The 22,786-nt window shown below is 43.1% G+C and overlaps 2 protein-coding genes and 1 non-coding gene across 4 annotated transcripts in view; 2 read left to right on the top strand and 1 right to left on the bottom strand.

The window, feature by feature from the left end:
* The window catches only part of FKBP1B (FKBP prolyl isomerase 1B), a 132,074-nt gene that overhangs the window by 94,695 nt on the left and 14,593 nt on the right, over positions 1-22,786 (top strand). The window lies entirely within an intron of this gene.
* Positions 2,395-21,007, bottom strand: WDCP (WD repeat and coiled coil containing). Of its 2 annotated transcripts, XM_050753630.1 has the most exons (4): positions 20,895-21,007; positions 11,179-13,014; positions 6,219-6,336; positions 2,395-4,209 (listed from the first exon to the last, which is right to left on the bottom strand). In XM_050753630.1, exons 2-4 carry the CDS (start codon positions 12,994-12,996, stop codon positions 3,980-3,982), a joined length of 2,166 nt encoding a protein of 721 aa, XP_050609587.1. In that variant the 5' UTR covers positions 12,997-13,014; positions 20,895-21,007; the 3' UTR covers positions 2,395-3,979. The 2 variants fall into 2 exon arrangements, with proteins under 2 accessions (XP_050609587.1, XP_050609589.1); XM_050753632.1 differs by lacking the exon at positions 6,219-6,336.
* Positions 19,429-19,532, top strand: LOC126934496 (U6 spliceosomal RNA). The gene has a single exon (XR_007718969.1). It is a non-coding gene; the product is annotated as a U6 spliceosomal RNA (small nuclear RNA).

The following is a 22,786-nucleotide window of genomic DNA, read 5'->3' as shown; positions in this document are numbered from 1 at the left end:
TAAAATTACGATGCTTGTCCAACACACGAGGTATAAAGAAAGAGGAGGCCAGCAGGAGTTCGAGACTACCCTGGCCCACATGATGAAACCCCGTCTCTACTAAAAACACAAAAATTAGCCAGGCAAGGTGGCGCATGCCTGTAGTCCCAACTACTCAGGAGGCTGAGGTGGGAGAATTTCTTGAACCTGTGAGGTAGAGGTTGCAGTGAGCAGTGATCATGCCACCGCACTACAGCCTGCGAGACAGAACAAGACTAGGTCTCAAAAAAAAAAAAAAAAAAAAAAAAAAGGGAGGAAAGGCCAGGTGTTGTGGCTCAGGCCTGTAATCCAAGCACTTTGAAAGGCTAAGGCAGGAGGACAGCTTGAGTCTGGGAGTTCAAGACCAGCCTCAGCAACACAGTGAGACCCTGCTCTCTACAAAAAAAAAAGAGAGAGAGAGAGAGAAGGCAAAGATAGGTCCACAAAGTGGATGAAGACACTAGCAACATCTAGATATATAAAGAATCCTAACAACTCAACATGAAAATTGAGCCAATGATATAATCAAGAATTTTGCAAAAGAAAACTTGAACAGCCCATAAACATCTGTGAAATGATGCTCAAGCTCACTGCTGGTCTGTAAGTAAAACTAAGGGGCCGGGCGCGGTGGCTCACATCTGTAATCCCAGCACGTTGGGAGGCCGAGGCATGTGGATCGTTTGAGGTCAAGAGTTTGAGACAAGCCTAGCCAATATGGTGAAACCCCATCTCTACTAAAAATACAAAAATTAGCTAGGTGTGGTGGTGGGCGCCTGTAATCCCAGCTCAGGAGGCTGACAGGAGAATTCTTGAACCCGGGAGGCAGAGGTTGCAGTGAGCTGAGATTGTGCCATTGCAGTCCAGCCTGGGCAACAGAGCGAGACTCTGACTCAAAAAAACAAAAAAAAACAAAAACAAAATAAAAATAAAATAAAATAAGGGTGACAGTGAGACAGCATTTAAAACTCCTAGACAGTCCCAAGTTGAGAATGTAGAATAGGAGCTCTGATACATTGCTGTTGGGAGTGAAAGTGATATAACCATCTTGGAAAATAACTTGGTATTATCTCATCAAGGTGAACTTATACCTCGTGATCCAGCAATTCCATTTCTAGGTAAAAGACCCTAACGAGACTTTTCAAACACTTGGATCAGGAGGCATTTATGAGAATATTCAAAGCAGTATTGTTTATAACTTCAAAAATAAATCCAAGGAACAATCCAAATGTCCATGGCAGGAAAATGGATAAATTGTGGCAATTCAAAACAGTGAAAATAATATAACATGCACACAACAAGGATGAATCTTAGCACCAACGCTGAGAGAATAAAAAGTAAGTCACTGAAGACTATATATAATATACACCATTTGTATAAAGCTCAAAACAAGCAAAAATAAAAATCACATTGTTTCAGCCAATGTGTATATGTGGTTGTAAAACTCCTTTTATAAAGAAAGAAAAGGAATGAAGAACTGATAATTACAACAATCAGGATAGTTACATCTGAGGCAAAGTTATGGAGATAGGAACAAGGAGGGACAGCAGCTTGAGTGGTTTCTGGTCATGTTCTGGTTCTTCAGTTAGGCCATGGGTGGTTCATTTTATTTATTTATTTATTTTTATATATATATATTTTTTTCTTTCTTTTTTTTTTTTTTCTCGCTCTGTCGCCCAAGCTGGAGGGCAGTGGCACAATCTCGGCTCACTGCAACCTCTGCCTCCCGGGTTCACGTGATTCTCCTGCCTCAGCCTCCCAAGTACCTGGGATTACAGAGGCCTGTCACCACGCCTGGCTAATTTTTTGTATTTTCAGTAGAGACAGGGTTTCATCATGTTAGCCCAGGATGGTCTCAATCTCCTGACCTCATGATCCACCCGCCTCGGCCTCCAAAAGTGTTGGTATTACAGTCGTGAGCCACTGCGCCCGGCCTCATGTTATTATTTAAGCCTTCCTATACCTTATGTTACATATATATGTAATACGTATCACATAATACCCATTCAGAATTTAGAAAAACTTGAATGCAAAATGGGATTTGTAAAAATATCTTTATGATAAATATTTTCAGTAGAACATTAAACAATACTTTGAGGAATTTAGCTCTTCTCTCCCTGCCTCCAAAGCCAGCAAATACGGGATCATTTTCTATTGTTCCAGTGACTGCGATAATAGCAGAGGCCAAGGAAACATCTCTTGTATGAGAGTTGTCATGGAATCACATTTGTTGTAAAGAATCATTTATATTCTGGACTGTCCACCCGAAGAAGGAATACAGATAACATATGCATATATAACTTCAAGATTATTGCCAGTTCCTCTATAGCAGCAATAATCACAAAGAAAATACTACCAAAACATCCAAAACAGCCACAATAACCATTAGTGATTTTATTGAAGACTTATTCACAGTATTTTGACCTGAGAAATGGTGATTGTAACATACCCTTTTAGGCACCTACATTATCTTAGTTAACAGTCCTGTAGTCCCCTCTTAGGCTTCAAGATAATTGTGATTTCATCACACCCCAGATACTTCCAAGCGGAGACCTCAGACTGTTCTCAGTCACCGCTCTCCCACAGCTGATTACAGACATCGCCTCTGCTTCCATTACCCCAGCAGCTGTCTAGTGCACTTGAACCACAAAATGGGCCCTCACTTCTTTCCTAACCCAGCTCCATCTTGGTAAACTGTAACAGACAGACAGGAGTCCCCAAGGGCACAAAACAGTTTCTTTCCAGATGATTTTAAAGGAAGGGGGAAAAAGGAAGCGTATATGCTAATGGAGCTTCTACAGCTGAAACAATTTATCTGCAGACGCCCAGCCATACACTGATCAATTTGTTATGCTGCCCTGACTGAAATCTGTGATTCCATCTGAAGGCAGTCAGAAGTAGTGTGTCCATCTGAAGGGGGTCAGGGCTCTTACCTGACTAAGCTGATACTTTAGCCCATAAATGAAACAAAATGGCACTTTTTAGAACTACCTCAGATTCAGTTAAATTTCCAACATCCTGAAATACTTTCTCTCCCAGATTCTCTGCTGGTCTCTAAGATTTGAAAGTAGAGAAAATAAAAATACCAAATTAAAGTGACAAGTTGACTAAGGGAGCTGACTACTGGGAGAAAAACAGGAAACTTGTATGATCCCAAAACTAGATTTAAAAAAAAAAAAAAAAGGTATTTCAGGGACACTCATGAGTGGCCACAGCACAGGATCCTGCAGTAGGACTTCCCTGGGCTCGACAGTGTGCTAGCAGCACCGGCACAATCTCAGTGGAGCCCAGAGGGGACAAATTCCCTTGAAATTTCATTCAAAATTTTCCCAGGGTCAGTTTTTAAGAGTACCTGGACCTTTGTCAGCCAGAATTTGTTAAGGAAGCAAGAGTGTTAGGTTTAAATTCTGGGAGGTCCAGGCAACATCAGAGCCACTTCCTGTTCCTGGGAGCGGAAGCCAGTGGGTTTCTGGTCCTCCTTTGAGCTCTGCTAATTCTTGCTGGTTTGAGGTTAATATGCTAGAGCACATGCCCCCCAGCTGACTCCTCACCCTCCTCTTGAAGCCCGGAAAAAGACCTATAACAATGCCGAGGTATCTTTGAAGTGCGCCTAAGACAGCTTCAACGCAGCTTTGGACAAGGGACACAAAGTCTCAGAGAAACCATAAAATAATCCATATGGCACCATAATATTGTTTTGTTCTGGGAATTCTGCCCTTAGTCAAAACCACACAGTCATGAATACATAAACACCACTTTCGGAGCCATCTAATAAAGACTGAGCTCTGCTACACAGCAGCGAGCCTCAGCCCAGGGGAAACGGGGGGAAACCAGGAGAGCCAACCATAGCAAGTGCTTCGCCTGAGTGCAGTGCGAGTCTCATTGGTGAGTGTCCACAGTGGCAAGCAGGCCTTGTTTGTAATGGTCTCATCTGAAGAACTACACAGCAAGGACACTGCAGATATCAGGCCATGCCATCTACATGGTTAGAACAGCCAGTGGTATCTAAACTGGGGGCAGCAAGGCCTGTAAAGACTTTAAGAGAAGAAACAGAATCTGGACTGCGGGAAAAAGAGTCTCTGAAGACATCTGACCTGGACAGGCTGCCATCTCTTATGATTATTTCCTGTGTGGCTGTGAAGGTTAACGGGATAAAGCCCTCATTATCAGCAGTGAGAAGAATCCAGTGACAATCTGCAAATAAAAATAAATACATAGGCAATTTAGTATATATTATTCTTATGATGAAACATACGACTACAGGCCGGGCGTGGTGGCTCAAGCCTGTAATCCCAGCGTTTTGGGAGGCCGAGACGGGCGGATCATGAGGTCAGGAGATCGAGATCATCCTGGCTAGCACGGTGAAACCCCCTCTCTACTAAAAAATACAAAAAACTAGCCGGGCGAGGTGGCGGGCACCTGTAGTCCCAGCTACTCGGGAGGCTGAGGCAGGAGAATGGCGTAAACCTGGGAGGCAGAGCTTGCAGTGAGCTGAGATTCGGCCACTGCACTTCAGCCTGGGCGACAGAGCAAGACTCCGTCTCAAAAAAAAAAAAAAAGAAAAAAAAAAGAAACATATGACTACAAATTTTTTTTTTCTGAGTGAAGGAATACAGTAGTTGATAATATTCAACTCAATCCTTATCAGATTTTACAGAGAATGGGGTATTAGGAAGACTGGGCATTACTTAGGGTCAGGTAGGGGAAAAAGGGGAAAAAAATGAAATGATACTTGATGTTCAATGTGGTGGCTACTGTTACAAGAATGAGGCATAAGAAAACAACCATGCGCCACATCTGATGAATCTGGCATGACTCAGTCCCTTGCCACTTAGGAGTATCCTTTGAACATCCATGTTTACTCCATGTTAGAATGACAACTCTTCAAAGAAATATTCTGCAGGCTGGGTGTGGTGGCTTACGCCTAGAATCCACCACTTTGGGAGGCCAAGGTGGGCAGATCTTGAGGTCAGGAGATCAAGACCATCCTGGCTAACATGGTGAAACCCCATCTCTACTCAAAATATAAAAAATTAGCAGGGCGTGATGGCACGCACCTGTAGTCCCAGCTACTCGGGAGACTGAGGCAGGAGAACCACTTGAAACCAGGAGGCAGAGGTTGCAGTGAGCCAAGACCGTGCCACTGCACTCCAGCCTGGGTGACAGAGCGAGACTCGGTCTCAAAAAAAAAAAAAAAGAAAGAAATATTCTGCAATGCTGCTATGATCATTACATTTTAGTGCAATATAAATAAATACTGAGGCTTTCTGTTACTTTCTTGCAGTTGTTATACACTGCTTTGTAACTCTTTTCTAATTTTTTCATATATACATTTAACTTTTCCAGCTAGGCTGTAAGTTCCCTAAGGACAGGGTGTATATTTTCCATATGTTTTGGCACCTATACTAGGCCTGGGTATATAGTAGGCAATTAATAATACTTAAGGCTGGGTGTGGTGGCTTATGCCTGTAATCATAGCACTTTGGGAGGCCAAAGTGGGAGGATTACTTGAGGTCAGGAGTTCAAGACCAGCCTGGGCAACAGAGTGAGATCCCATTATCTACAAAATTTTTTTTTTTAAATTTGGCTGAGGCTGGGTGCGGTGGCTCACGTCTGTAATCCCAGCATTTTGAGAGGCCAAGGCGGGCAGATTGCCTTAGCTCAGGAGTTAGAGACCAGCCTGGGCAACACAGTGAAACCCCGTCTCTACTAAAATACAAAAAATTAGCCAGGTGTGACGGCGTGTGCCTGTAGTCCCAGCTACTCAGGAGGCTAAGACAGGAGAACTGCTTGAACCCGGGAGGCGGAGGTCGCAGTGAGCCGAGATTGCGCCACTGCACTCCAGCCTGGGTGACAGAGCAAGACTCCATCTCCAAAAAAAAGTAAAAAACAAAAAAAAAACTTGGCTGGGCATAGTGGTGAACACCTATAGTTCTCGCTAGGTAGGAGTCTGAGATGGGAGGATTGCTTGAGATCAGGAGTTCGCGGCTGCAGTGAGCTATGATCACACCACAGCACTCTGGCCTGGGCAACAGAGGAAGACCCTGTCTCAATAATAATAATAATAATAATAATAAATTACTTGTTAACTATCTAGAATTACTGAATGGTTGGTACCCCTCATTTTCATTACTGGCGTAGTTAAAATAGATGGTGGGGGAGGCAAGGATGTTAGGTAGGGTCAATTTCTGAACATGACCTACCATGCAGCATTTCAATGAGAGAAAGGCCAAAAGTCTGCTGAACTGTACTGAGCCTTAGTTTACCATCACAGAGAAGCACCGCTCTTTTTTCAACAACAGGACCTAGATAATAAGGTTTCTGCAAATAAAAAATAAAAGTTGTTAAACTGATTGCAGAAGTAATGGAGTTAACATTTCTTGAGAAAGGAATGTGTAAATACTTTTCAAAAAAAACTTATCTATTACCACTAATCAACTGGACTTCAGGTTTAAGGAGCTCTTTGCTACATTATTTAATACAACTAAAAAATCCAAACAAAATAGCCTTAATTTATTTTTCCTTTTGTTCTACTCTTTCCTCAGAGTTCTTCATCATTAGGAACTGGCTCTCCTAAAATACAACTAATAACACTAAAAGGATGATGGACAGCAGCCTGAGAGACACAATCTGACGGTGAGAACAGCTGCTTGGCTGTTTCAGATATAGCTTAGACACTTCATGGTTTACTAGGAAAAAAAATGCTGAGTGTCCTAAGTGGTAGAGTAGCAGAGGATTTACATAAAATAAACAAACTGTGGTCAAAATTCACACAGCTTAGAAAAAGCACTAATAAAAATAAATGATTTGTAAATTGTAAAGTCATTAAACATTGGCTGGGCACAGTGGCTCACCCCTTAGTCCCAAAAGTTTGGGAGGCTACGATGGACAGATGATTTGAGCCCAGAAGTTCAAGACCAGTCAGGGCAACATGGCACAACCATGTCTTTACAAAAAATAAAAAAGTTAGCCAGGTGTGGTGACACACGCTTGTAGTCCCAGCTACTCAGGAGGCTGAGGTAGGAGACTCACCAGAACCCAGGAGGCAGAGGTTGCAGTGAGCTGAGAAGGCGCCACTGTACTCCAGGCTGGGTGCCAGAGACAGACTCCATCTCAATAAATAAATAAATAAATAAATAAATAAACAAACAAATAAATAAATAAATATAAATAAAGGACAGTTGTATAAGTTATATGTCTAATTTATTTTGTTGTTAAGCACTTTGGGAGACCAAAGTATATGGATTGCTTGAGCCCAGGTGTTGGAGAGCAGCCTGGGCAACATGGCAAGACCCCATCTTGTAAAAAGAAAATAAATTATACGTCACTGTGGTAGGATGAACCACTCAAAAAATATGTCCACTAATTTTTTTTAAAATTATTATTATTATACTTTAAGTTCTAGGGTACATGTGCACAACGTGCAGGTTTGTTACATATGTATACCTATGCCATGTTGGTGTGCTGCAGCCCACTAATATTTTTAAATGAAGTCATAGGAATAAACTGTAAAAGTCAAAAACAACAAATCGTTTATTTCACCTCTTATGAAATGTAACTTCTGAAATTACAGGGGAAACTATTTCTTGCTTTTGATTATTTTGTTTTTTTAACTTTTACTTTTCTCATTACAAAAGGAAGACACGATCAATTTTTTAAAAGTATAATAGGGCCAGGTGTGGTGGCTCATGCCTAATCCCAACACTTTGGGAGGCCAAAGCCGGTGGATCACTTGAGGTCAGGAGTTTGAGACCAGCCTGGCCAACATGGTGAAACCTCGTCTCTACTATAAATACAAAAATTAGCTGGGCGTAGATGTGCACACCTGTAATCCCAGCTACCTGGGTGGCTGAGGCACGAGAATCGCTTGAACCCAGGAGGCGGATGTTGCAGTGAGCCAAGATCGCGCCACTGCACTCCAGCCTGGGTGACAAAGGGAGGCTGTATCTAAAAATAAATAAAATAAAATAAAAGTATAACAGAAAAATATAATGCAGACAGTAAAGTCCCCACAATTCTATCCTCCAGAGATAACTACTGACAACAGCTTAGTTGGATTACATCATTATAAACTAAAAAACTGAGGAATTGAAAGGGCAAGAAAACTTTTTTTTTGTTTTTTTTTTTGAGACATAACCTTGCTCTGTTTCCCAGGCTGGAGTGCAGTGGCATGATTACAGCTCACTGCAGCCTCAACCTCCTCAGCTTAGGTGATCCTCACACCTCAGCCTCCCAAGCAACTGGGAATATGGGTGGGTGCCATCATGGCTGGCTAATTTTTTTATTTTTTGGAAGAGATGGGGTTTTGCCATGTTGCCCAGGCTGGTCTTGAACTCCTGGACTCAAGTGATCTACCCATCTTGGCCTCCCAAAGTTCTGGGGTTACAGGTTGAAGCCACTGTGCCTGACCAAACATGGTTGTTTTAACCTTAGTTTTTAAAAATATAAAATTTTACATTTATAAATGTTTTAAAAATGAAAGATATATTATTGTTTGCAAGTAACATAGCCTATTTAAAGAAAAATTTTAAAATAATATATTTTTAAAATAAATTTAAAGTTTTTTTATTAGATACAGAAAAAATATGGAAATATTTACATCTAACATCTAATAAAATATCTAACTATATCTGTGATTTTCTCTAAAGGTTAGATTATGGAAAATTTTTACTTTCTGTAATGGTTAAATTTTTTTCTTCAACAAGTATATATTACTTTTGTAATTAGGAAAAAAAAATACTATGCAGCTGTGGAAAAAAAGATGAAAAAAGAGCTCTGTGTGCTGATATGAAGAGCTCTTTAGGACATACTATTAAATGGAAAATGAAAAGGTGTATATATCACCTTCCCTTTTGTGTAACGAAAGGGGAAATAAAAATACATAATTAGGCTGGGCGCGGTGGCTCAAGCCTGTAATCCCAGCACTTTGGGAGGCCAGGACGGGCGGATCACGAGGTCAGGAGATCGAGACCATCCTGACTAATACGGTGAAACCCCATCTCTACTAAAAATACAAAAAATTAGCGGGGCGTGGTGGCGGGCACCTGTAGTCCCAGCTACTTGGGAGGCTGAGGCAGGAGAATGGCGTGAACCTGGGAGGCGGAGCTTACAGTGATCCGAGATTCCGCCACTGCACTCCAGCCTGGGTGACAGACAGAGCGAGACTCTGCCTCAAAAAAAAAAAAAAAACAAAAAAAACATGACTAAAGTCTCCTAGTATCCGCATAAAGAAATAAAAATAAAAATGGTTACCTAAAGGAGGAAAGGAGAACAGGCTGAAGAAACATGGGGTAGGAGTAAGAGTTCTTAGTATACAGTTTTTATTAAAATAGTTTTGCTTTTTAAACCAAATAAATGAATTACCTATTAAAAAAAGATAGAAGAAAAAAAATTCTTTAAAAAGTCATAGTAGGAAAGAAATCCAAACCAGTTATCACATTTATAAATAAAATAATTTTTTAAAAAATCAAAACTACGCTGGGTGCAGTGGCTCACACCTGTAATCCCAGCGCTTTGGGAGGCTGAGGCAGGAGGACTGCTTGAGCCCAGGTCTTCCAAACCAGCCTGGGCAACATAGCAAGACCTTGTCTCTATAGTTTAAAAAAAAAAAAAAGTAAAAAAAAGTTTTTTAATTTAAAAAAAGTAAAACTCTATTACTGAAAACTTCATGTAGTTAATGTGGCAAAAATCCTCTTCAAAAAAACGTAGGGTTGGGGCCACATGCAGTGGCACACACCTGTAATCCCAGCACTTTTGGAGGCTGAGGCAAGACGATCACTTGAGCCTAGGAGGTCACGATCAGCCTAGACAACATAGCAAGATCCTGTCTCTGCTTTAAAAAAAAAAAAAAAAAAAATTAGCCAACTGTGGTGGCATGTGCCTGTGGTCTCAGCTGCTCAGGAGGCTGAAGCAGGGGGATCACTGATCAGATTGGTGACATATGAGGAAAAGGACAGCCTTATACATAGCTGGTAGGCGTGTGATGATGCATTGTTAAGTAAAAATCTTTGACAGGCAATCTGGCAATTCTATTAAAAGTAGAAACACATATACTCTTCAAATTTGCATTTCTACTTCTGGGAACAAATCCAACAGAAATAAAGGTACTAACACGAATGGATACATATAAGAGTACTACTGTAGCATTATTTGGAGTAGCTAAAAACTAAAAACAAAGTGAATGTCAATCGACAAGGGAATGGCTAAATAAAGAGCATACTCTCAGTAAGAAGTGAAGAGTGCATATCACCCCATTTTTGTAAAAACAATGACAAACCACTCCCACATACCTATACATCTATGTACACAAAGACCTGTGTTAGATCATATAAGCATGAAGAAAGTCACTAAAGGATCCATGTTAAGCTGCTGGTTACAGCAGATTAAGGGGAAGATGGGGCAAGGCCATACTTTATAAAGCAGGAAAGTGTCCATGATAAAAACATGTATAATATGATCCCATTTGTATGTTTGGATATGCATGCATAAAGAAATGCATCAAAACATTTTAAATGAACATAACCTTTTCCTTTTTTTTTTTGAGATGGAGTCTTTGTTGCCCAGGATGGAGTGCAGTGGCGCAGTCTCGGCTCACTGAAACCTCTCCCTCCCGGGGTCAAGTGATTCTCCTGCCTCAGCCTCCCAAGTAGCTGGGATTACAGGCGTCCATCATCATGCCCGGCTACTTTTTATATATTTTTTAGAGACAGGGTTTCACCACGTTGGTCAGGCTGGTCTCGAACTCCTGACCTCAGGTGATCCACTTGCCTCAGCTTCCCAAAGTGCTGGGATTACAGGCGTGAATCATGGCGCCCGGCAATATAAACTTATAAGTGGAGAAGTATCTCTATTATATAAGGAAAAGGTTGTCACAATGAATTAACATGATTAATTTTTTTTCTAAATATAAAGAATTATTGCAGACATTTATTTTTCCACACCATGTACCTGGTAAAATCATGATGTAGACTGATATGTGTGCCTATCTGGTTGGCAGGCTAAAAACCAACCAACCTGCAAAGGTGTACCAACTTGCCTGTAACAACATGCCCAGCTTAGTGAAGTTCAGTTAGAGCACCATCTTCCTCATCAATACGTTTCTTGCAGTACTCACCGGCTACAGGAGCTTTATGTATAGTGGTAGTTCCTCAAAGGAGAATTTACCTGGTAAATGATGTGAACGTAAGGAAGATCTTGAGAGAGTGGATACACTGAAGAGGATTTCCTCCCATCATGCAGACAGTTTGTGAGTTCAGAAAGACAACGCTGCATTTCAACCAGGTTCCTAGATAAAATTTCCACTTCCTTCGACAGCTTGTAAGTTTCCTTTTCACTTTGTAAGCTCTTTCTTTGAGGCAAATGAGGAGGCTCCAGTGTGCTGGTGTGGTCTGGTGTGCTGCTGTGTCTGGGCAGCGATGCTGGCTGGGTAACAGGCTCAGCATCTAGGGCTATGGAGTCATCACAGATACTAGACAGAGGACTCTGGATTTCTTTAATAAGTGTTCTTCCAGGCCTTCCAGTCTGACTACTGGTATTAGCTGTCAGCAACAGCCCTTTGTTTTGGTGACAAAAATCTGGGGAAAGACTTTCAATTAACTTTTTTCTATTTGCTTTATTTAATGGAGCACTGAAAGTAGAGTAGGTAGTATGGCTTTCACTTGATGTTATTGAAGGTTCTTCTTCCAACATTACTTCTCTAACAATCAAGCTAATCGCATACTGATCAGACTTTGAAGAAGGAAGAAACGTTGTATCAGTGAGTTTTTGTTTTCCTACCAAAATTAGTAATAGTTTGTCTGTCAAGAAACATATCCCTTTTGGTCTTTCAGTGTTCTCTAATCGAATTTGCTGGATGTTTGGGACTGAAGACGGAATGAGAGAGTAGATCAAAATTATATTACAAGTGTTGGAAGCCACTGCCACTACATGTGCTTTAAGATTAAATGCTATCAGATCAGGAACCAGAATGCCTGGAATAGTGACTTTTCTTGTCATGGTAACTGCTTTCTTAAAAGTCACAAGAACCAAATGTGAAGAATCTTGGCCAGTTCCTGTCAAGTAGTCCTTTTTTCTTAGACAAATAAGAGAATTACCCTCAGACTTATGTTGACTGAAATGTATGTGAGTTAGATCCAGAGGTTCTAAATAGGAAGAAGAAACTGATACTTCAGAATCTTTTTCAGAATCAGTTGCCTCTTTATCAATAGAGGGTACTTCACCAATAACTGGTAAAGCATAGAGAGTCGTGTCTTTACTGTTGGGTGGGACATTAAAGGTTTCAGATGCATTTAAGCCACAGATCTTATCCAGTGGAAGCTCAGTGGCTATAGCAACCTGTGAGTCCACAGTTGCCGTGATGGAGCAGACGTGGCTGTCCACATCAAACACCAGGCAGGAGGAGCACCTGTGAAGAGTCTTCTGAGCACTGTCCCAAATATAAGAATGCAGGCTGCTGCCTACTGCCACCACCAGCCTCAGGCCATCCTGGGTCCAACATGCACAGTGAATGCGGTCCTGGGTGTTGATATCTGCCTTTACCTGGGAATTGTCAGAGTGCACATTAGGGAAAATGGAGACATCCTGAGCAGTCAACACAGTCAGAATAGCACATTTTGGGTGCCACACACAGCCCTGGGGAAGGATAGGTAGTGATCCTCTAATCTCACAAGTCTGAGACGTCAGCCATCTGCTTGACTCCGTAGGGCTGGGACACAGCTGCCACACAGTGACACGCTTCTCCTGCTGGACCGCGAGTAGAACAGGTGTGTCATCTGCAACGGGTGGGGCCCAGGACAACCCACAGACACATTCAAATTGTCCAATGACTTTGGAGTCCCCAAACTTGACCTCTCCATTGTGAAGCTGTAAATTAGTTAGGACAACTTGATTCCCATCAGTCCAAGCAAGGCCATGGATCAGGTGCACTGCTTGATGCAATGCGTTCAGTCCAGTCCTGAGTAGTTTTCCTTTTCCCAGCTCCATCCTTTTGATAAAGGTTACCTGAAATGATTAAGAAGGAAAGTTACACCACGAGAAATCTAGACAAATCTAGAATGCAGGACATTTTGTAAGACAACTGGCTTAGCCCCTTCTCAGGTTAATAATGTGGAGAGACAAAAGGACGGGGGAGTATTGTAAATTAAGAGACTACTGAGCTGTAACAGGCGAATGCAATGTATATACTTTGGATCTTGAAGAAATAAAATCTTCTACCTAATGAAGACTTTTAGAACTGGGGAAATCTGAGTATGGAATGGATATCAGAAAATATTGTAGAGTTATTAATTTTCTTAAGTCTGAACATGGTATTGTGGTTATGCAAGACAAGGTCCTTATTAAAATACACATGTTGAAGTACTTGGGGTAAAATGTCATGATGCCTACAATGTGCTTTCAAATGGTTTGACAAAAAAAAACCCAAATTTTCTATAGACATACAGAAAGAAAACAAATACAGCAAAATGTTAATAATTGTTGAGTCTAGATTGAGGCTATGTTAGTATTTATGCTACTTTCAACTTTTAAGTTAGAAAACTTTCCAATTAAAAATTTGAGAAAAGTCTCCTCCATCATCTAATTCTATTCATCCTTTTACTGCCAAATCAATGAATAACTGATATGCACATCTCTGACTTTATTAGCACTTATTTCAAATCCTTCCAAAGTGGCTTTTATCTCTCTACTGAAATGACACTCAAAAATCACTGTTTCTACTTTATCACATTCAACAGCACTTAATAATTTTCAGAACATTTTCACATTCCCTATTGCATTTTATCTTACAACAATCCTTTACAATAATGTAAAGTAGGTTTGGCAAGTATTATCCTCATTTTTTCACCCTGAATGTTTTTCCCCCAGGCATCTGAATCACTAAAGAAATACATGCTTAGGGCTGGGAGTGGCAGCTCACGCCTACAATCCCAGCACTTTGGGAAGCTGAGGCAGGAGGATCACCTGAGGTTGGGAGTTTGAGACCAGCCTGACCAACATGCAGAAACCCCCGTCTCTACTAAACATACAAAATTAGCCAGGTGTGGTGGCGCGTGCCTGTACTCCCAGCTACTCAGGAGGCTGAGGCAGGAGAATCGTTTGAACATGGGAGGCAGAGGCTGCAGGGAGCTGAGATCGTGCCATTGCACTCCAGCCTGGGCAACATCAGAGAAACTCCACCTCAAAAAAAAGAAAAAAAGAAAAGAAAAAAAGAGAGAAGTACATGCTTAGGCTAGGCACGGTGGCTCACGCCTGTAATCCCAGCACTTTGGGAGGCCGAGGCGGGTGGATCACCTGAGGTCAGGAGTTTGAGACCAGCCTGGCCAACATGGTGTAACCCTGTCTCTAATAATAATACAAAAATTGGCCGGGCGTGGTGGTGCATACCTGTTATCCCAGCTACTCGTGAGGCTGAGGCAGGAGAATCACTTGAACCCAGCAGGTGGAGGCTGCATGCAGTGAGCCAAGATTGCCCCACTGCACTTCAGCCTGGGTGACAGGAGCAAAACTCTATCTCCAAAAAAAATTTAAAAACTGTTCCCTCCTACTCTGCGCTGGCCCCTCTTTAGCCCCTCCTCTCCCCCATTTCAAGGCCTTGATAAAAGCATCATTAACAATTTGGTGTGAAGCCTCTGAAAATGTTAAAGAAAGACACAAAGATATATAGGATTTTACATGTTATGGCTTTTCTTTTAAACAAAAAATGGGGTGGCCACGCATGGTGGTTCATGCCTGTAGTCCCAGCACTTTGGGAGGCCGAGGCGGGCAGATCACCCGAGGTCTGGAGCTCGAGACCAGCCTGGCCAACATTGTGAAACTCTATCTCTATTAAAAATACAAAAATTAGTTGGGCTCGGTGGCAGGTGCCTGTAATCCCAGCTACTCAGGAGGCTGAGGCTGGAGAATTGCTTGAACCCGGGAGGCGGGAGGCTGCAGTGAGCTGAGATCGCACCATTGCACTCCAGCCTGGGCAACGAAAGTGAAACTCTGTCTCAAAAAAAAAAAAAAAAAAAAAAAAAAGATACATATAGTCAGTAGACAGAATAAGGCACATTAAATTATATTTTGAAATCCTATCAATCAGTGGATACATAAATACATAATAATGGATATAAGAATAAAATGTTGCAATAATAAACACAGAGTGAGAAAGACTAATTTTAGTATAAAGGCTGGGCATGGGGGCTCACACCTGTAATCCCAGCACTTTGGGAGCCTGAGCAGGGCAGATCACCTGAGGTCAGGAGATCAAGACCAATCTGATCAACATGGAGAAACCCCATCTCTACTATAAATACAAAAAATTGGCCTGGTGCGGTGGCTCATGCCTGTAATCCCAGCACTTTGGGAGGCCGAGGCGGGCAGATCACAAGGTCAGGAGATCGAGACCATCCTGGCTATTATGGTGAAACCCTATCTCTACTAAAAATAAAAAAATTAGCCGGGCAAGGTGGTAGGCACCTGTAGTCCCAGCTACTAGGGAGGCTGAGGCAGGAGAATGGCGTGAACCCGGGAGGCGGAGCTTGCAGTGAGTGGAGATGGAGGCACTGCACTCCAGCCTGGGTGACAGAGTGAGACTCTGTCTCAAAAAGAAAAAAAAAAACTAGCTGGGCATGGTAGTGCATGCCTGTAATCCAAGCTACTTGGGAGGCTGAGACAGGACAATCACTTGAACCCGGGAGGCAGAGGTTGCAGTGAGCCGAGATCGTGCCATGGCACTCCAGCCTGGGCAACAAGAGTGAAACCCTGTCTCAAAAAAAAAAAAAAAAAAATTTCAGTATTAAAAAAATTACTGGGCCGGGCGCAGTGGCTCAAGCCTGTAATCCCAGCACTTTGGGAGGCCGAGACGGGCGGATCATGAGGTCAGGAGATCGAGACCACCCTGGCTAACACAGTGAAACCCCGTCTCTACTAAAAAAACACAAAAAACTAGCCAGGCGAGGTGGCGGGCACCTGTAGTCCCAGCTACTCGGGAGGCTGAGGCAGGAGAATGGTGTAAACCCGGGAGGCAGAGCTTGCAGTGAGCTGAGATCCGGCCACTGCACCCCAGCCTGGGCGACAGAGCGAGACTCCATCTCAAAAAAAAAAAAAAAAAATTACTGGGCCAGGTAGCTCATGTCTTTAATCCCAGCACTTTGGGAGGCAAAGGCAGGTGGATAACCTGAGGTGAGGAGTTTGAGACCAGCCTAGCCAACATGGCGAAACCTCGTTTCTACTAAAAATACAAAAAATTAGCCAGGAGTTGATGGCACACTCTTGTAATCCCAGTTACTTGGGAGGCTGAGACATGAGAATTCCTTGAACCCGGGAGGCGGATGTTACAGTAAGCCAAGATGGCACCACTGCACTGTAGCCTGGACGACAGAGTGGGACTCGAAACAAAACTAAACAAAATGACTATTGGCCAGGCACAGTGGCTCATGCCTGTAATCCCAACACTTTAGGAGGCCAAGGCAGAAGGATCACTTGAGCCCTGGAGTTGAAGATGAGAGACCAGCCTGGACAACACAGCAAGATACTGTCCCTACTTAAAACAAAACACCCCACAACAATCTACAAACATATATAAAGTGATGTTTAACCTTATTAGTTATCAAAGAACTGTGTAAACTGACAGTACTCATTTTTTTCACCACTCATTCTCTTCTAATATACTTAAAATGAATTCCATTCCAATCTCTTCTCCAAAACACCTCTCACCAGGCCACCAGTGCTTCCCTGTCACTGAATCTAAATGACATTTTTCAGCCTTGTTTTACTAAGTGTCAAAGGCAGAACTTGAGAAGTTGTCTTCAGACTCTAAATCCAAAGAAATGTATTCTCGGCCGGGCACGGTGGCTCAAGCCTGTAATCCCAGCACTTTGGGAGGCCGAGACGGGCGGATCGCAAGGTCAGGAGATCGAGACCATCCTGGCTAACGTGGTGAAACCCCGTCTCTACTAAAAAATACAAAAAATAGCCGGGCGAGGTGGCGGGCGCCTGTAGTCCCAGCTACTCGGGAGGCTGAGGCAGGAGAATGGCGTAAACCCGGGAGGCGGAGCTTGCAGTGAGCTGAGATCCGGCCACTGCACTCCAGCCTGGGTGACAGAGCGAGACTCCGTCTCAAAAAAAAAAAAAAAAAAAAAAAAGAAATGTATTCTCTACCAAGCTGGTGATTTGCTCATCTGTAAATTATTTCTCATATCTCCTTGCTAGCTTTGTCCTTGCTCTTAGGATCTTTTACTTTTTTTTTTTTTTTTTAAAAAAGGTCTATTATGCTTTTATATATAATGTCAGATTAAGTGGTTCTGCAGCGGCTTGCTAAATGGAGAAAAAAGTCCTGTCATTACTAACGAAGAACACTGTGATCTCTATCCCACTGGTCTTATGAAAGATAATAAATGTTTTCCCCCTAATATCTACTTATGTACTTTAAAAAGACTTTTATTGATAAATAATGCATGATACACTTTCATGGGCAGAGAAAATTCCTAATGGGCCAATTACATCCAAGTCAATTTATATATTTTAGGATACCAAGTTCAGTCTAATGTCAATGAGGGTGTGTGTGGCCAGGGTAGCACAAGACAAGGATTTGGGAATAAGAGAAAAACAAACATGGGAATAAGTTTACTGAGGTTATTTTTTTGGGGGGTAGGGGCATGGAGTCTTGCTCCGTCACCCAGGCTGTAGTGCAGTGGTATGATCTAGGCTCACTGCAACTTCTACTTCCTGGGTTCAAGTGACTCTTGTGCCTCAGCCTCCCAAGGAACTGGGATAGGCGCCCAACACCACGCCCAGCTAATTTTTATATTTTTAGTAGAGGCCAGGCTGAAACTCCTGACCTCAAGTGATCCTCCTGCCTTGGCTTCCCAAAGTGCTAGGATTACAGGCGTGAGCCACTGTAGAGGCCAGTTTACCGAGGTTTTTAGAAGAATGAATTTTAATATTGTCATCTTCAGTAACAAGAAGAAATGTGGCACATTTTTCTCAAAAATGCAATAATTACAAAAATCTGCTCCATTCCTTTCTACTCCTGTGTTAGCCCTGACTTCTCCCTTTTTATTAGGGTAAAACAAGGAGAGGTTCCCTTGATACCAGTCTCTACTTTCCAAATGAGCCTGCATACTATGTGTTGTTGGGTAGAATTATCTTTTTTTTTTTTTTTTTTTTTTGAGACGGAGTCTCGCTCTGTCGCCCAGGCTGGAGTGCAGTGGCCGGATCTCAGCTCACTGCAAGCTCCGCCTCCCGGGTTTACGCCATTCTCCTGCCTCAGCCTCCCGAGTAGCTGGGACTACAGGCGCCCGCCACCTCGCCCGGCTAGTTTTTTTTGTATTTTTAGTAGAGACGGGGTTTCACCATGTTAGCCAGGATGGTCTCGATCTCCTGACCCTGTGATCCGCCCGTCTCGGCCTCCCAAAGTGCTGGGATTACAGGCTTGAGCCACCGCGCCCAGCCGGGTAGAATTATCTTTTAAAAAAAAAAAAAAAAGCACAGCTGTGATCATTTTGCTCTTCTGCATAAACACCCTTGATGAATCCCCACATTTACAGTACATATAAAAAAGCCTCGAAATGTCTTAACAAGGCATTTAAAGTCTTATATTATCAGATATTGATATATCTTTCTAAGTTTATTCTCTGATCATAAAGGGCATACTGGGGAATTTGGAATCTTGGGGGAACCAGCATATATTCGAGTGACAATATGCAGAATGGACCTGAGAAGGAAGAAAGTTGACAAGTAATTTGAATGCCACAAAGTGAAAGTGAAGCAAGTTTGCAACTATTTCAGTAGAGAAAGAAGGCCATTATTCAGGAGATGCTTCTAAGGCAGATGGAATAGACAGTGATATCAGATAGAATATAAGTAGTGAGGAAGAAAACAGAATTAAGGATAACACCCAGATTTTTAGCTTGAGAAACTGCTGAACCATTAACCAGAGCATGTTTCAAAGGCAAGGAAGGCAGGGCAGGCTGGGTGCGATGCCTCATGCCTGTAATCTCAGCACTTTGGGAGGCTGAGGCAGGCAGATCACCTGAGGTCAGGAGTTTGAGACCAGCCTTGCCAACATGGTGAAACCCTGTCTCTACTAAAAATACAGTATTAGCTGGGCGTGGTGGTACGTGCCTGTAGTTCCAGCTACTTGGGAGGCTGCAGCAAGAGAATCGCTTGAACCTAGGAGGCGGAGGTTGCAGTGAGCCAAGATCGCACCACTGCACTCCAGCCTGGGTGACAGAGCAAGACTCCATCTCAAAAAAAAAAAAAGAAAAAAAGAAAGAAAGAAAGAGAAAGGAAGGGCAGGGCAGGACAGGCACAGTGGCTAACACTTGTAATTCCAGCACTTTGGTAGGAGTATCACTTGATGCCAGGATTTCAAGACCAGCCTAGGCAACACAGGGAGACTCCAATTCTACAGAAAAATTTTTTAAAATGAGGTGGGTGCTCACTTTGGCAGCACATATACTAAAATTGAAATGATACAGAGAGTAGCATGGCCCCTGCACAGGGATGACTTGCAAATTTGTGAAGTGTTCCATAAAAAAGAAAAAGAAAAAAAGAATAAAAATAAAAATTAGCTGGGTGCAGCGTCACACACCTGCAGTCCTAGTTATTCTGGAGGCTGAGAGGATTTGAGCTCAGGAGTTCAAGGCAGTAAGCTATGATCACACCACTGCACTCCAGCCTGGGTGACAGAGTGAAACCCTGCTGGGGGGGAGGAGTGGGCGGGGGCAGTAGGGGAGGAACGTGTGTAGTATGTGACCAATTGAAATTAACATGTGCTTCATGTAAGATGTCTACATGGTACCAATGTACCTTAGGCAGTCAGAGGTAAGGATCTGGAAATCACTGACTCAGGGTTAACAATTAAAAGTCAAGGTGGTGGAGAACCTCACTGTTAAAGATCAGAGGGCCAGGAGGACCAAGGTTTAAATGACCTTCACGCATTCCCCAACGCTACTGATTTTGCCTGAAACTAACTGTGTACCTATTGTTTCACAATCTCCAGAGTGTAAGTTTTCTGCAGAACATGAAATCAAGAACCCTGGGTGTTTTAGGAGGGAAAAGACCACTGTATTAGTTCAGGTCTCCGGAGAGGTGGTCAGAAAACCATGAGCCGGTGCTCAGTATATAACCATTTAATTGTGTTTTTCATCTTCTTTAAAGACAACTCATGATGAGAATCAAGGGATTCAGGTGAACTGGCATTTCCAGCAGGTTTAAACAAAAGTATATCCCTCCCCCCACTTGTTTTCCAAGTTTATTGTATTTCCACTATAAAATAATTTCAAGTCCTTTACACTTATTTGAAAACAAAAATCATACACAGGAAAAAATTAAGAAGAGTTAACGAAAAAACATTCATCCAAAAAAAATTACTACATCCCTCTAGACTCTTCTATGCATAGTTTGGCTGTCAAACTTTTTCAGTCATACTGTGCAACTTTGTATCACGGTTTTTTCACTTAACATTATATATTAGCATTTCCCCATGTTATTTAAAAGTTTTATAAATTAGTTTTAGAGGCCACTTCACATACACTCAGTGAAGTGACATAATGTACTGAACTGCTCCTAGCTGTACCCAACTTTATCCCGCTATAAATAACGCTGGGACCGAGGTCTTAAGGCTTAAAGCACTTCCTGACTTTGGATGACTTCCTTGGGACATATTCCCAGGAGTGTTATTCACTAGTCACAGTCATATTCCCTCGTTTCATCCACCCCCAGCTCGGTCCTCATCCCGCGACCCCGCACACGCGGCCCGCCCCATTCTTCTCATCCTCTCTGCACGCCTGAATCTCCTCCCTCCGGCCCCCCATCCCCCAAGAGCCGGTCCACTTCCCTCCCGACCCCCTACAGCCTCCCCACACCCGCCAGGCCCGGCAGCAGTGGAGACAAAATACCTTAGCTCTCACTGCCTCACAAAAACACCAGTGTCCCTGTGGCCGCCCAACCTCACGCCGCCGCAGATAAGCAGCTCTGGTCAGTCACCGGAAGCACCGGCCCTCAGTCCTCTGATAGGTGGGCGGTGATATCTGTCCTCTGATAGGTGAGTGGTCCTCTGATGGGATAGGCAATCTCCTAGATGGCCCCGTCTATTGGTTTTTGAATGTGCACATTAGGAGAGGGTTCATTCCACTGGCCAATAAGCTCTGACTGTACCGCATGGATCGCTGGGAGTTGTAGTCCCCATGAAACCACCGACCGCAAGCCCGCCACATTTTCCCTCCGTTAAGCACTTGAGCTCTTTCCCCACTTCTCCTCGGTTCTCTTGTCTAAGGAGTCCAGGAGCCCTAGGATCAACACGGCTTCTTAACCTTTAAAATCTGATAAAATCTGTCCAGGAAAATGTTCTTATCTGTACACAAAATATTGTGCATTCATCTGAAGTCGCTTCATGGGCCTGTCCCAGCTACAAATCCCTGTTCTACGCCCACCCTAAGTGTGCCTGCTCTGGCCACAGCCTGTGGAGTTAGTGCATCCCTTAGGCTTCTTTAGACCAGCCACACGCTTGGAAGACTGGGCCACATCTCGGAGCAGCGCATGAGGAATTCCAGGTCCTGACCTTCACAGTACAGTTGACCATCATCTTTCTTGAACAACACAGCCAGTCCACCTTCAGGGATGCAGACAACCTCATCTGGGAGCTAAGCATCCGGGAGAGTGGGGATGGGGAAATGGAGGAAGAACACCCTTGGGGTTCATTCTGGGCCCGTTTGCCAGGCTTTTCTCCCCATGCCTATCTTCCAGTGCCACTTAGCAGAATCATACCTTCACATCAGTTTTTATGTTTTTCTTTTTCTTTTCTTTTCTTTTTTTAAAAATAAAGATGGCGTGCCTGTAATCCCAGCACTTTGGGAGGCGAGGCGGGCGGATAACCTGAGATCCGCAGTTCAAGACCAGCCTGGCCAACATGGTGAAACCCGGTCTCTACTAAAAATTTAAAAATTAGCCGGACGCTGGTAGCTCACGCCTGTAATCCCAGCTACTTGGGAGGCTGAGGCACGAGAATCGCTTGAACTCGGGAGGCGGAGGTTGCAGTGAGCCGAGATTGTGCCACTGCATTCCAGCCTGGCGACAGAGTGAAGATTCTGTCTCAAAAAAAAAAAGAGAGAGGGAGAGAGAGGGACGGGATCTTGCTATGTTACCCAGGCTATTCTTGAACTCCTGGGCTCAAGCAATCCTCCTGCCTCGGTCTCCCACAGTGTTGAGATTACAGGTGTGAGCCATTGTTCCAAAAATTGATATGCCTGGCCTCACATCAATTTTTGGAACAATGCAGGTAATAACTAGCGGAAAAAAAAGTTTTAAAAGTCCCAAGTACCCTTCAAACAAATATTACCTCCTCCAAAAAATATTTTTCTAGATTCCTGATTGTCTTTTTAGGTGGAGGAGGAACTCAAAGTAGAATTCATTTACATATTCATTCATTCATTCCACAGCACTAATCACTCCATGCGGTAACTCTGTGTCCCCATCTCTCTCAGATTTAGTACCTGGAAAACAGCCATTCTGTCTTAATTCAATTGGTATCCCCAGGGCGCATTTCTTTGCCTTGAAAATTGAGTACCCAATAAATGTGCGTCGAGCAAAACTACATGAGATGGCGAACAGGGGTTTAAGGGTATGGGGGAGAGTCAGCAACGACTGGTGTTCTCCCTCCCTCCCCGAGCTCTGCTCCTACAGATCCAGGACGCCTAGCGAGGGTAGGAACCTCTTCGGTGCTTCCGCAACGCTCTGAACAGCACGGCACTGAGCGCATCTAATTAAAGTGATGGTTTCATTAGATAGCAAC

The sequence above is a fragment of the Macaca thibetana genome, chromosome 13 (genome assembly GCF_024542745.1).
Source record: "Macaca thibetana thibetana isolate TM-01 chromosome 13, ASM2454274v1, whole genome shotgun sequence".
In the NCBI taxonomy this organism is placed as follows: Eukaryota; Metazoa; Chordata; class Mammalia; order Primates; family Cercopithecidae; genus Macaca; species Macaca thibetana.
The sequence above is the reverse complement of the archived record's forward strand: the minus strand, read 5'-3'. Positions and strand labels throughout refer to the sequence as shown.

What these genes read in the sequence shown, in the direction of transcription:
- WDCP (XM_050753630.1), bottom strand. Translation starts at nt 12,996, where the DNA reads ATGGAGCTGGGAAAAGGAAAACTACTCAGGACTGGACTGAACGCATTG. An exon ending in ACGTTCACATCATTTACCAG is followed by an intron (nt 6,337 to 11,178) that starts GTAAATTCTCCT and finishes TTTTATTTGCAG; the next exon opens with AAACCTTATTATCTAGGTCC. An exon ending in TCTCATTGAAATGCTGCATG is followed by an intron (nt 4,210 to 6,218) that starts GTAGGTCATGTT and finishes TTTTATTTGCAG; the next exon opens with ATTGTCACTGGATTCTTCTC.